Source organism: Amphiprion ocellaris, chromosome 8 (assembly GCF_022539595.1).
Source record: "Amphiprion ocellaris isolate individual 3 ecotype Okinawa chromosome 8, ASM2253959v1, whole genome shotgun sequence".
Lineage (NCBI taxonomy): Eukaryota > Metazoa > Chordata > Actinopteri > Pomacentridae > Amphiprion > Amphiprion ocellaris.
In genome coordinates, this window is record NC_072773.1 from 31,444,924 (window position 1) to 31,458,827 (window position 13,904).

The 13,904-nt window shown below is 42.0% G+C and overlaps 1 protein-coding gene across 11 annotated transcripts in view; it reads right to left on the reverse strand.

Annotated features, from left to right (window-relative positions):
• Positions 1–13,904, reverse strand: part of huwe1 (HECT, UBA and WWE domain containing E3 ubiquitin protein ligase 1) — a 43,246-nt gene that overhangs the window by 18,626 nt on the left and 10,716 nt on the right. For 7 of the 11 annotated variants that reach the window (XM_055013196.1, XM_055013194.1, XM_055013199.1 and 4 more), the window contains 30 exons: positions 13,796–13,901; positions 12,850–12,957; positions 12,654–12,755; positions 12,399–12,479; positions 12,086–12,192; positions 11,376–11,553; positions 11,197–11,288; positions 10,894–11,114; positions 10,700–10,757; positions 10,398–10,574; positions 9,965–10,210; positions 8,562–8,695; positions 8,368–8,480; positions 8,096–8,278; positions 7,760–7,976; positions 7,524–7,646; positions 6,584–6,821; positions 5,014–5,361; positions 4,059–4,181; positions 3,857–3,952; positions 3,451–3,720; positions 2,888–3,040; positions 2,665–2,792; positions 2,483–2,564; positions 1,870–2,046; positions 1,233–1,784; positions 873–1,068; positions 533–700; positions 265–413; positions 99–186 (listed from right to left, as the gene is read on the reverse strand). In XM_055013196.1, coding sequence (XP_054869171.1) covers positions 99–186; positions 265–413; positions 533–700; positions 873–1,068; positions 1,233–1,784; positions 1,870–2,046; positions 2,483–2,564; positions 2,665–2,792; positions 2,888–3,040; positions 3,451–3,720; positions 3,857–3,952; positions 4,059–4,181; positions 5,014–5,361; positions 6,584–6,821; positions 7,524–7,646; positions 7,760–7,976; positions 8,096–8,278; positions 8,368–8,480; positions 8,562–8,695; positions 9,965–10,210; positions 10,398–10,574; positions 10,700–10,757; positions 10,894–11,114; positions 11,197–11,288; positions 11,376–11,553; positions 12,086–12,192; positions 12,399–12,479; positions 12,654–12,755; positions 12,850–12,957; positions 13,796–13,901 — 5,014 coding nt within the window. The remainder of the gene's footprint in view (positions 1–98; positions 187–264; positions 414–532; positions 701–872; positions 1,069–1,232; positions 1,785–1,869; positions 2,047–2,482; positions 2,565–2,664; positions 2,793–2,887; positions 3,041–3,450; positions 3,721–3,856; positions 3,953–4,058; positions 4,182–5,013; positions 5,362–6,583; positions 6,822–7,523; positions 7,647–7,759; positions 7,977–8,095; positions 8,279–8,367; positions 8,481–8,561; positions 8,696–9,964; positions 10,211–10,397; positions 10,575–10,699; positions 10,758–10,893; positions 11,115–11,196; positions 11,289–11,375; positions 11,554–12,085; positions 12,193–12,398; positions 12,480–12,653; positions 12,756–12,849; positions 12,958–13,795; positions 13,902–13,904) is intronic. The other 4 variants (XM_055013202.1, XM_055013198.1, XM_055013197.1 and 1 more) reach the window with 4 other exon arrangements.

The window sequence follows — 13,904 nt, forward strand, 5'->3', positions numbered from 1 at the left end:
CCCAGGCCAGCTGCGTCGGGGACCAGCCCCTGTACATGGGTCACCCGCTCAACGCGTTGAGCTATACGGGTACCCAAAATTTTCCTTTTTTGTCTTACCGTCTCCTTGTGGTGTTCCAGACTGGGAAGACTCAGCCACACCTCCATCAGCAGCAAACACTTGAGTCTGAGAGGAAGAGATGTGGTTCTATTATTAACTAAGGAAATGACAAATGTAATGTTTCAATACACAAGCTAAACAGGATTGCTTGTCACTGAGTCTCACATTGATATGGAATGCAGACTGGGAGTCAAAGTCGCTCCCCTGTCGGGTGAGCCGGTACTGCTGGTAAACATCATCACCAACATCCTGCAAGATCTGGCAAAGGTCTTGACCACCAGGCACAGCTGCAGCACGCTCTTCTGGACGCTCAGCTGTGATACATACATAAAACACTCATAAGCTGAAATGTTCACATTAATATCTTCATTAAAATGATATATAAACACTTTGAGTGGATAGTAATCAGGATCAGGATGATAAAATGTCTTACGCTCTTCAGGAGCATGGTAGGCAGCCAAAGCATTGAGCATGTCATAGATGACTTCCTTGATGGTGTCAGGGATAGAGGGTAAGGGAGACAGTTTCAGAGGAGTGGTTTTCACCAGCTGCACAGCATTGGGCCCCTTAATTCGAAGGTTCTCAAACTCGTCATCGGAAGCTGTAGAAAAAAGAATGTACATAAGCTTATTGGGGCTAAAATATTTTAATATTTGGATATGTAAATAGTGTCACTTTTACAATACTCGTAACTTCAGATGTAATCGTGAGGCTGTTACTCATTTTCAAATAAACTTCTAATTGAACATTATTTCTCAAGTTTGTACACTCACTTGTGCCAGCTCCACGAGGTGCAGGCAGAGCGATGCGGACACAATTGCTGGCAGTCTCAGCAAAGCATTCAGGGTTACGGCAAGCAGCAGGGCCCAGGACACGAAGAATGTAATTGATTTCTCTGGAACCGAGGCTGCCTGACACCACTCCCGAGGTGGTACTACCTGCTCCACTGGTCACTGCTGACCGTACCACCTATGGCAACAGATTAGTGAAGAATTGGATTATGATATCAACAAACCTCTATAGTATAACTTAGAAAATAACATAGCTTGGAGAAAATACGCCAGTGTTGAAATAAGCTGTCAATATCTGCATATACTATGATCTGCATCCAAAGAGTATGACAAAAGACTTACCTTCTCCATGGTGTGCCGCAGAGTCGCGGGATCTTCTATGATGTGTCTAAACAACAGAGTCACAAGTGGGGTGAAGCCATTGAAGCCAGAGCTCTGTGTCAGCCCCAGAATCATCCGTGTGCTCTTCAGCTCAGCAAACATCATTGCATAGTGGTGATTGCGTGTAAGGCGTAAACAGAGACGCAGTGTGGCATGAAGGGTGTCTGGATCCACAGGAACACTAATCATACTGACACAGGCTCGAATAAGAACAGTAGTCATGTCTTCAGTCAGGCCTTGGACAACAATATCAGATCCCTGAGAGTAGTCAGGCTCCAGGGAAGATGAGGGGCCAGAGGTGGTCTCCTTCAGCTGATTGGAATCCTCCTTAGGAGCAGTCATCTCCACAGCTGTACCTGAGTCTAGGTCAGTCTGGGTTTCCTCCACTTTGCCCCTGTCTCCCTCCTCTCTCTCAGAGTCCGTAACACTACCAGCCTTGGAAGGCTTGGGAATGCGAGGCACTCTCTGGACAGTCAACATCACGGGCCTCCTGTTCCCAGTCTCTTCATTTACCTGTCCAATAAGTGGTTTTAGTTAAACAAAGAGACCCAACCATATAAAGTGTTCACAGACAGCAGACAAAAATGAGAGTGTATACCTGGACCATGGTGTTAAACTGGACAGTGTATCTCCGGCGTCCAGCTGTGAAGCGGACACTGCTCTCCCCAGCCCTCCATGCAGAGTCAATGGTACTGTTGTTGGATGCACTGTAACTGCACCAACGGCCTGAGCGGTCATCAAACCATCGCCAGTTATTACCATTGGGCTGCAGATACTAAGCATAAACAAAGAGAGAACTCAGTCATTTTACAAAAAAGGTGCAGCTGCACAACACTAATAGCATAAAATAGATTGAAAAGAGGTAATGCAAGAACCCTTGATGCAAATACAACAAAAATAAACAACACTGTGTTCATGGATGCAGTATTGTAAGCAATCGTGGGTGTTTTGTCAATTTCCTGTATACTCAGTACTCAAAAGGTATACCTTATTTTATTGATACAGCTCATTCAAGACAAGTCTTGAACAAAACAGCAAAGAGTACTGATCAAGTAGACAATGAGACAATAGTAAGATCACATGTAGGTTTTGTATTGGCCCTCTTCTTACTCTTAATTTTTCCACTCATTCGTCCATCGTACCTGCCTATACTTCTGGGCGGTGTATCCATTTAAGCAATATATTATTCTAAACTGTGGCTTTGTTTTTACCTTGTTCATTTGTTCCCTGCGCTTTGAGGAGACTGCCATCTTCTCATAGAAGTCAATGATCAACAGTACTGGTGTGATCCATCTGTAGGAAAAAGCACATTTTTGATTTTTAGAAATTCATACTGCAAACATATCAAGGATTTGCAAATGAAAAGGGGTACACAGGGCTGTGTAAAACTCACTTTGGTGTCTGGATGTCTTTATGTTCTTTAGCTGCTTGCAGACAAGGCTGCACAACCTCAAGAAGCTTAATCAGCAAATCAAGAATCCCACTGTTCTCCACCACTCTGGCACCTAACAACTTCAGTTCCTGTCAAAACAGAAAATCACCAATGAATGTATGAGCTGCACAAATAATCACTGACAAAAAATGTCTCTCTATGACAGAACCTTCATTTCTGTTACCTCAAAGAGCAACGTGAGCAGCAGAATTCGTGTTGCCAGCTTGGAGGCCTGGGGCAGTGTGGCCATCTGTCTGGTCCACTCAGACACCGTCTTTGTGTCACTAGTAGTCAAGGGCTCAGCTGCCTTGATCAGCACATCCGCTGCCTCCCACACCTACACACAACATGCACACAATCAGGCTCATACAGACGTACAAGCTTCTTTTGTCAGGACCATTTAAAGCCTACGGCTTTAAGATGTTTCCCCTGTCATTTCTAATAAGTGATAAAACACAAAAAATTAAATTTGCTTGCAGAGCTGAATTTTGGTATGTTATGAACATACTGAAAAGCATTTACTTTGAAATATGCAACAATCAATTACAAACATTACAACAAATTGTACTGAACTGACTGGCAATCTGCATTTGACTACTCGTATTTTGTGTGTTCTGCCAAAGCAGTAGAGCAAGAGTTTAATTGCAGATATTAGCCACACAACAAAAACTATAAAATTTAACACAGGAATGTACTTGGACATCCTCCCCCTAAATCACTAAATCCGAAGTATTTTAATCCACTGACCTGGTGGACAACTTGGCCAAGAATAAGGTCCCTGTACTCTGGGCCACTTCTCTTGATGGCAGTCATCAGCAGGTCGCAGAGTCGGTACACTGTGTCAGGCAGCTCATCCAAAAGATGGAAGCAGCCAGGCAGCATGGAGTCAGTGAAGGCATGTAGTTCCTGGGGGTCCAGTGGCTCAGCCTCCATGAAGCGTTCTAAGCAACGTGCCTCCTCCTCTTCTGCCCGCTCTCTCGCTCTTCTGTCCTCCTCCTCACGCCGACGTGCAGCTTCCTGAAGCAGACACAGAAATATTCTCAACAGCTGCTTTATCTAACTGCAACTTATGTATTCATTATGTTTTACTCAGCAAGAACTGTTTAGGCCATGAAAACTTTTCCGTGTAATTCGGCCAGTAAAAATGACACACCTCAGGAGAGTCAGAACGCTGCTCCATGCTGACCTCTTGCCCAAGTGACATGGCAATTGCCCTCATCATCTGGTCCTCTTCAGACATAGTCAGGTCCTAGATGGAATAAAAACAACAGCGTCAGCTGGCTGAGTTTGACCCATGAAAACTATAAAGAACTGGAATATTTGTGTGCTTGACAATGAAGTAAATGAAGTCTTACTCTTACTGCTCCACCAAGGAGTGGAGGAGGGTGTGTAAGCAGGTACTCTGTAGCCTGCTCCATGGTGCTGGTGTTCAGTAGGGCCTCCATGGCATGTTCTCTTGAGAAGCCCATATCCATGAGCTAAAATACCACAGAAAAGAGAAGAGTACATAGAGATGAGGTGATGAGCAAGGGAAAGTGGATAGAATCGGAGGGAACTAGGACTATGAGGTTTAATTGATAACTACAGAAAAATGACTGAAGGTGAGGGAAAGTCAAACACATTTGTTATTATTATGAAGAACAAACGTATTTTTTCACTTGTCTTCCTTTTTCCCCCAAATCATAATTTAGGGGACTCTAACACAGCCTCTGTAATCTTTCTAGAACACCCAGTCAAACCTTTTTCCTTCACAACACTTAAAACATTCTGCCTCTAAAGGTATGAATAATCCAACAATCTTATCCAAGTGTCTCTCTCACTGTCCATGTTTAACCAGTCCTCCCTCTCCATTCTAGATCCATCCTTTACTCCCTACCTCTCTTCACCTCGTCTCTTATTTTCTTCCCTCTTTTTGACAACTCTGATACCTGTTGGAGGTGCTGCTGGCATTCCTCTGCATGTCTCCCTCTCCCTCTGTATCTTCCCTGTTGTAAAATAAATGGTGGCCCAGGATTCAGTGCATGCAGAATATTGGGGGACAAGATTGGTAAATACAGCACCTTTGTTGTAACTTCTTGCTTACATGGCCACTTGGATACGTAGCAATTATGCTGTTAACCTGTTCTATCAAAACTGCCTACAGTACCGACACAACAAGCTGAAAATACCGACAGCAGAGATTTATCTCTGGTATCTGTGGTTTACCACAGTTAGCAAGAAGAATAAACTATTAACCTCCAAATAAAGAAACGACTTGCATAAAATGATCCTTAAAAAGACAGCAGAGTGTCATACAGCTTTCACACAAACCTGTGTGAGTTGAGCCTGGTTAACCTGTGGCTCACGGCGAGGTGTCGAGTTGGTAGAATCATCAGTGGATCCTCCTGCTGGCCCTGCGGAAGTTGTTCCACTCGTTGCTGGTGCCTCGCCACCTGTTGTAGAGGCTCCTGGGGCCCCACTAGGTGCCAAAGAGCCAGTGGGGGCCCCCTCGTCATCTGGCCGCACAGTTCCCTCTCTCTCCTTAGCCAGACGTTCCTGAATAACTGGTTCCCCTCTCAGTATGTGGCAGAGGATGGCCAGCATGGACTCAGCCATCCTGCCGCCATACACTTTCAGCGGCTTCCTGTTCCACAGACTGCGGATGCAGCTGAATGCAGCCTTGATGAAGGAGAGACTTTATTACAAAGACTGACACAAGAAGACATGTAACAGCGTGAATCACTTCATGTTGGTCATGGAGTTCATGAAAGTTTGTTTCCTAACTTTGATTTTCATCTCCACATAGTATTAAATTACAGAAATGCACCCACAGAAAAATCAATGCTTCAGCATCCATCTTTAGTCATTATCCTAACAGCTGTCCTCCCACTAGTTTCCCCAAGTTAAATGCCGCACACAATGTATTACTTATTTCAGATGATGAAAACACAAACTAACAGCTTCTACCTGAAGGCTGCAAGAGACTCATTTGATTTTTATACATATGAGCGAAACAACTTATTCATTGCAGTTAATAATTTAATTAAATGTAATGATCCATTACACTGAAAATGACAGATAAATGGTATAACTGTCAGAAAATGTATTGTAAATTATTAGAATACATAGTTTTACCACTAGATGGAGCCTTTTGCTGTTTAATGAGAGAGTTGAGGAACATTTGAAGACCACTCAGAAGACACATATTCTAAAAAGGAGTACACCTTCCTACATTCCAAGGACAAATAAAGTTGCTGCTTGCCAGGCTCTGCTAACTGTGGAACAAAGTTGTGAAAACTTAAAATAATAGAGTTGTTGGGTTTCTCTGTTTAAAATTGGTAAGGTCTTTATCTTACTATGTGAAGCGCAATGACGCAACATGTTATAAACCGGCGTTATGTAGACAAAATTCTAAAAATCCATGCTTGGAGTAAAAATAAAACATTTTTGCTTCAATTACTTAATGATTTTCTAAACCAACCAAGTTGTACATGAGGCAATGACAACGAAATTTCTAAAACTATTTAGACTGAAGTCTATTGTGAGTAAACAGGGGTAATGATGTACTTTTTGCCTTTAAGTTGCGCAGGAGGTAGCGGTGCATAACACAGTGGATTCTGACACACTAACAGTCAAATGCAGACAGGAGTAAAAGTTCCTCAATCTTACATCAAGTCATTACGTGGAGTAACTTGGGTGTTTACTTTGTGTTTTTTAATTTCTTAATGTACTGTGACACAAACATAATTGTCAGCGATGAAAAAAAGCTTCTACTGTTCTGTAAACATACATCCACTGTATTTTAGCGAATTTCAACAAATAATAAACTACTGATTGTAAATGTAGCTGAACACAAAATAAGGAAATTGCTCAAAAATTTTATATACTACTGCATACCAACCTTCTGAGTGACTATGAGGAACCTAAGAGCACTGAACTGGGGCATGGTGGGCGTGACTCCAGGCATTTTCGCTGGCAGGGAGTGGGGTGAGTCCAGCACGGTGCTTGGATTAACCATCTTCTCCACCAGCATTAACCAAGCATCCAGAAACTCCCCTGTCCCATCTGGTAGGTCAGTATGCTCCAGACCCTCAGACACAGGCACCTTCCCACCCATTGACAGTGCCCAGTTAAATGTCCTGCACAAAAAAAAAAAGCAACAAACACAACCACTGAGTCTCTCGTCAAACATTAAAATTAGAATACTATTTTCAGCTGTGCGACGGTGAAAGTGATGTTGACAATTACTATGAAAAGAATCTCTCAATACCGATGATAAACCGACAAATAATTTACAGTAGATCTATGTCTTCTGCATGCTGGTCAGCTTTTATCTGCCTAATAGGCAACAGCAATACAGAGACAGTAACAAGGGAATCGTGGTGAAGTTAGGTCAGACAACACTGGTGATTTTGAAATGGTTCAGATTTTATATAAATTTAAATTTATATATACGTATGTCAGAAATCCAGACAACCTGTGCCAACACAAGCCTTTTCCATCATTTCAAAAGATAGCATTACTATCCAACTGAGTATACAGAAACCAAAAATCTGCACCCAAAGCTGCTAGAACAAGCACCCAAGCTCAAAACATAGCTCTTGTGGTAACATTAGTTAGCAGTACCTCATGTCTGCCTTTTCAGTCATTGCTGGGTATTTTCTGTGGCAGGTACCTAATTAGTTGTTTGTTGCCTATAAGTCACATTTTCCAATATTCGTTGGTATATTAAAAACAGTAATATATTTTTGATCATACTTGGCCTAAAATAATATCAAGCAACAGGGAAGACAAAATACTATCAGTACTCTTAATATGTCACATAATACCATAGGACTTACTCAAACAAGGCATCATGTCCCCCAGAGCAAAAGAACTTTTGCAGCATTAGGTGGTACGGATACTTCCTCTCATCAAACAGCATGGGAGATGTGAAGCCCACTGAGCAGATGAAGAAAGTCAGCCTGCCAGAAAATAAAATTTTGGAAAAAAAAAAAAAAAAAAAAAAAAAATCAATGTCACACTGTATGTCTTGTAAATATGAAAAATGGTAGTGGTAGTGGTGATCTGCTTTTACCTAAAGCGAGGGGTGGGTGTGTAGGGTGGGGGCTGCCAACTTAGACCCTTTGTGAGGAGCTTAGTGAGGGCAGAAGCAGTGGCCCGGGCAGCAGGTGTCGGGGTAGTGCCTGTGCTTGTGGCGTGGTGGGAGCGCCGTTGGCGCACTGGAGAGCCCACACACAGCTTAACCAACAGGCCAAAGAGCTCAGCAAGAGCCCTACCTAATCGAGATGACGCTGCAAAGACACGAGGCAGTTAGTGAGACAATAAACTCAAGATTTGACACTTTGTTTCAAACACTTTGTTAAAACACTGACAGATAAAAAAAATGATTGTGCCATGGAAATCATCTCACCAGAGAGTAGGGGTTTAATTTGTTTGATGCGGGTAGCCATAGCTGGGGTAAGTTTGGACTTGGTCTTAGAGTCTGTTGTAGAAGGTTCGTCTGTCTCCATGGGAGCCAAGGCATCCCCATCTAGACCCATGCCTTCCAACAAACCACTAGCAGATGAATCTACAGAAACAGCCTCAGATTCTGCTGGAGGAAGGTAGACAAAATTGAACTTATTGAAAAGTGTTCCAGGTACATGGTGTTTTCAGTTGAACAAAGTTAAATGATTATATTACCAGCTCTTCTGGAACCAGAGGCTGCGGTTGCTGCAGTGCTGCCAGATGGCTTCTCTTCTTTGGGCACCAGTTTCTGCATGTCAGCTTGGCCAAACTCGCATCCTGGAGGCAGGCTGCAGGACACAAACGAGAGGTGTTAGGAGGGATAACAGACAACTGCAATGGTAAAATAGAGGGGATAAGTGATGCCTTACCTGTTTGGGGTGCATAGCGACAGAAGCACAGTGCTCTCCCATACCAGAGAGCAGTAGAGCTGACTGAGCTTGTTGAGAACACTCAAGCCCAGCTGGGAGCCCCACTGGTTGACTGAGATAGCTCTGATCTCACTCTGTACAGAAAGAGAACAGAAACGTTTAGAGATGGGAAATCAATCTCAATTTGAAGAACTCCCTTTACAATGTGAAAAACATGCATACAAGTCTTGTAATCATCTTCCCTTGGGAGCAAGTTTTCTTGTAAACTAATAAAAGGTAAGTTTACATTAGGTGATAACCAAATGCATTGTTTGTATAATAAGTTATAAAAATACTGAATAATGCCTTCCCTTTCTCATCAGACATTTGCACAGATGATTTTTAAAGTATTACAAAGAAAAACAAACTGGGAAGCCACAATTTAAAAAAAAAAAAAAAAAAAAGTTAGCCTATTGCCCTACTAGAGATTAAAAGTTCCACAGGAAATGTTCAAGTACAAAAGTATAGCACAAAACAATTGGCTGCATAAGGATTCACTCGGACAATAGTTGGTGGGGAAAAAGAAACAAGGATTTATATAAGAATTAATAATACATTATTTTTATAGGGATGTGAAATAATCCACAATTAGCTCATGTTACACTGACGAATACAAATGGCTGAGTGAAACTGCAACAGCACCCACGTAGTGTGCAGCACACACCTACCTTGCGTGTTGTGTAAATAGTTTTTTAAAATTGTATATAACCTTTATTTAAGCAGCCTTGTTTGCCAGAGACCTGGCTAGGACAAAGTACGGAGTTCATCTTAAAAGAACAAGGCAAACGCTGGGGTGTGGTTTCAATTTTGTGACTTAATAAATTTTTCAAAATGATTATCATTTTGTGAATACTGAATGCCTTGCATATATTTAGACTAAGGCTAGCGGTGTTTAGGATCTACATCCGGCACCAGCAAGTAAATTGGGCTGACCAAAAGACACCAAAGCACTTAGCAAAACTAAAATAAATGCAGGTGAGGCATAAAAAAATAATTGTCTTGCTAACCGGTTTCTTTTCAAAGACTTCATCTGTACATAAATTTGAATAATTTCTCATGTCAGTTGACAAACAGCAGCAGCCAGTGGTTTGGCATACAGTATAGTAGAGAAAAGCCAAAATAGAGTGCTCTTCTTTCACTTTATCGTATAATTTAAAATAGAGAATAGATCCTATATTAAATTTTGACACCAAAAATCTGAATGAAATCACAAAATTTAGATGTCACTGATGTAGCCATTTGTTTCTAGAAATCACATATTACAATGTACAGAAATCAACTTTGTGAAATAAAGTGATTTAGGCATAGTGAAATAGAGTAAAAGGTGTTAAACTTTGTTTTTAAGAAAATGCATTCATATTTACCTGTCCTACTCTGCAAGTATGGACAAACATGAGGATGTAGGCATGCGCTGCAGTGAGAGCATGTAGCAGTGGTGTAGCACGGGCTGACAACGTGGCGTCGGTGACGTGGCCCGCGTTAGCCAGTTCTCTGAGAAGCACAGACCCACCAGGCACCTCTATTGGTCGATGAAGTGGCTCCAGGGACGTCAGAATGCTGTCCAGTTGGCACAGGCCCTCCTGGAGTACCTTAGGCTCATGTGAGAGAGTCTATGGGGAAGAATGAAAGAGAAACAAACCAGCTCTTTTTAAGTTCCCAGGAACAGCAGATCAAACAGTGCTTTTTTGGCTGAATGTGGCAGTTCAACACCATATTCATGTTAATATATGGCAGTGCAAAGAAAAAAATGTAATAAACAAAAAAAAATCCCAACAGTGTTGTTTCTTTTGTGCTCACCAATATGGACTTGCAAACACCAGCCACAGCTTGGCAGGCTGCTGAGGTGGGAAAGTCTATAGGTAAGTTTGGAAGGCCCAGAATAGAGACCAGAGGCAGCAGACCCTTCTGGTTGACAAACTCCTGACAGTGGTCATCTGTGGTGTTGTTGCTTAGTATGGATTCTACAAACTTCATCTGGGGAAAAAAAGTGCATAACAAATTAATGACATTACCAAAATAAAAAGTGAATGTTGCTTTATACCTTGGAATATTTCACATCATAACCAAAACAGTACTGATGTTGTCAAACAAACACATACCACATTCAGGATGTAATCCATTAAAGGAATGGGTATTCTTTCCTCAGTTCCTACCACCCTGCAAAAATCCAAACAACATCAAAAATGTCAGCTCCCAACTAAAATATTCAATAGTTAGAGAAATTATTTGGAAAAAATAAAGTCGGTAAAGAGTTGTTGTTCTGTTCTATTGTGTTATGAACTCAGCGTCATACAATTCAAGTGGCACTGACTGTCTGTTGCTCTCTGGTTCCCCCTGCTGCTGGGTGAATGTGTGGAGGGCCTCCTCTTCCTCTTCATCCTCACTTGAAGCTTCTTCAGCAGCGTGGCTGGAGCGTGCAGGTGGCACCGCAACAGTACCATCTGCTTTCTGGATAGACGGTTTCTGGCAGATGTATTCAGGAGCTCGACCTAGGTTGCAGATCTCCTCCAGTAACTGTAACAGCAATGAAAAGTTGATAATCCCAACAAATTAGAAGACACTGGAGACAATGCTTTCAAATAAAATGTTACACTACCTTAATAATGGCAGTAGTAGCATCTGTCTTCAAAGTGGGCTGGTGCCTCATGAGCTCATCCACAGCACTGCCCAAGTTGGATGCAGTGTCACCTGAAGCCAAAGCAAAAAAAACATATCATCCACTCAAGAATGTTCTACATCAGATTATCAGAACACAACATAAACAAACCAACTCACCCAAAGGGTCAGAGCTACGGCGGCGTCGCATAGCAGGCAGGTAGTCAGGGGACAAAAGCACTTTGAAGAGGCGTTCGAAGGGCTGGCACTGAACGAAAGAGTGCAGGCCTCTTGCATTCAGACAGAGTGCACTGAACACATTAGGGAGAGAACCCAACACCTCACGAGTAGCAGGAACCTAAACAAAGGGGTATAAACGATTACATTTTTTTTTTCTGATAAAAAGACACATTAACAACCTGTGGTATGTTAACATAGTGTGAGCCTGCATGGATTCATTTACAAAAAATTCTATGACCTGCCATACCATAGTGTCTTGTTTACACAAGATGCCAGAACCTGACCTAGATTAGCCATTTGACCATAAAAGTAGCGTTGGTCTTTGTAATTTAGCATGTGTTTAGATTGGTCTGGAAATGACGCAATGTTTTGGTAAAAACTGTGTCATCAAGTTATATAGTACACGCACAAGTCCAAATTGTGACCAGTGGAGACAGGGTAACGAATTTACACTTTCAATCCATATCTTAAATGAATTGAAACTTCCGTCAATGCTAAGGTATTGTGCGGACTCTAATGACAGACAGCTGAACGTCTCAAAACTATTTAAAACATCAAATCCAGTAAATGAGTTAAGACAACAGAAAGTAAGAGTGATATTATCGAACTGAAATTAAGTATCAGTGATGGGGAAAACATAGCAAACTCACATCTTTGATGAGAAGGGCATGCAGCATGACATCTGTGAGACCATTATCCTGCAGGGAGGAGAGGAGGGATGGCTCCTGGAACACAAACACCGTCACCACCTCTGTCGCTAAAATCCCAAAACAGAGACAAAACAAGGTCAGAATCCAACACACTGATAAAAGTATGTAATCATTTCAATAAAGCAAACAGTCAAATGCCATCAGATTCACAGATCCACAGTTAAATGTGACACATACTTTGCATCGTTGAAACCAAGTGAGCACTCAGCTCAGTCACCAGAGAGACTTTTCTGAAGTGTTACTGTGTACTCACCAAGGAGGAACAGTGATGGGCCATAATATTCTGCATTACTGATAATGTGCTTGAGTGAGGTAGGCAAGGACCCATCCATGACTTCAGGAAAAAAGCAGACAATACCCATATTATCAACCAACATTTGCACAATGAAATGTACAAATTTTCACAACATACTTCATCAATATGTTCAATATATATAAACAAGAAAGTACTAGGACACTCAGCCTCAAATTTGTCTATACAACAAGTGAGAAGATGCCAATGACTCACCGTGGCGGATGCCATCAGAGAAGGCTGGGTCCTGGATGGCTTTCTTCAGGAAGTTTAGCATTGACTTTAACAGAGCTGCCCTCTGGGGGATACACTGCATACCTAGAGAGACAGAGTGTGATAGTGCTGATAAAGTACAGCAGGGATAAGTAGTTTTGTTGAGAGTTTCTTCAATGCGTGTGTGCTGTGTGTGTACCTGCACGAGGCGTGTTAGCAGTGCTACTCTGTGCTCGGTGGTCTGCCTCTGGTCTGGAACCAGAAGATGTCGATGGTCCAGGGCTGCTTTCCATGGCAACTTCTGACACTGTGAGAATACAGAACGTTGGCAAGTCAACACAACAGCCAGGGGAGCCTTTATAACTTCGCAAAACTTAGTGCATGTCCCTGAACTAGAAGAGATTATGAACTTGACTTACACTACCCTACCACTGGGTAAGGCCCACTTTTCTTTTCAAAATAGCCTCAGTTCTTCATGGCATGGATTGAAAAAGATGTTTCAAGCATTCCTTTGACATTCAGACCAGGCTACATTTTCCCAGTCTACAACTGTCCAATCTTGGCTCCTGAATCCTTGAGATTTCTTTTCTTGCCTACCAGGAGTGGGACCCAACATGTTTTTCTGCTATTGTAGTCCATCTACCTCAAGGTTGGCTGTAATATGTATTCTGAGATGCTTTTCTGTTCAATACAATTTTAAAGAGTCATTATTTGAGTGTAATCCTTCTGTCTGCTCAAACCAATCTGGCCATTCTCCTCCGACAGCCCTCACTAACAAGGTGTTTCCATCTGTAGAAATGCCTCTCACTTTTTTATTTTCTTATTTCTCACCAATCTGAGTAAACATCAAAGACTGTTGTGCATGAAAGTCTCACAAAATCAGCAGTTTCAGAAATACTTGAACCAACTTCCCTGCCACCAAAAGTCATGCCATGGAAAAAATAATACATCACAATTTTCCTCATTTTGGCACTGAACAGGAACTAAAGCTCCTGACTTTCATTTGCATGATTTTCTGCATGGCACTACTGCCACAATATCAGCTTATTGTTAACTGCATGAATAGGTATGTGTACAAGTATTCATAATAAAATGCTTTGCATACGAATTCATGAAGGTGAGGATATTCCATGTTCTCAACTTACTTTCCATGTCTGTGTCCATGTCCTCAGACTCCACAGTTGCACTAGGCCTTTGGATCTTTGGCTTGATGACAAAAGGGCACTCTTTCCTTGATAGGTCCACCTCATGCTA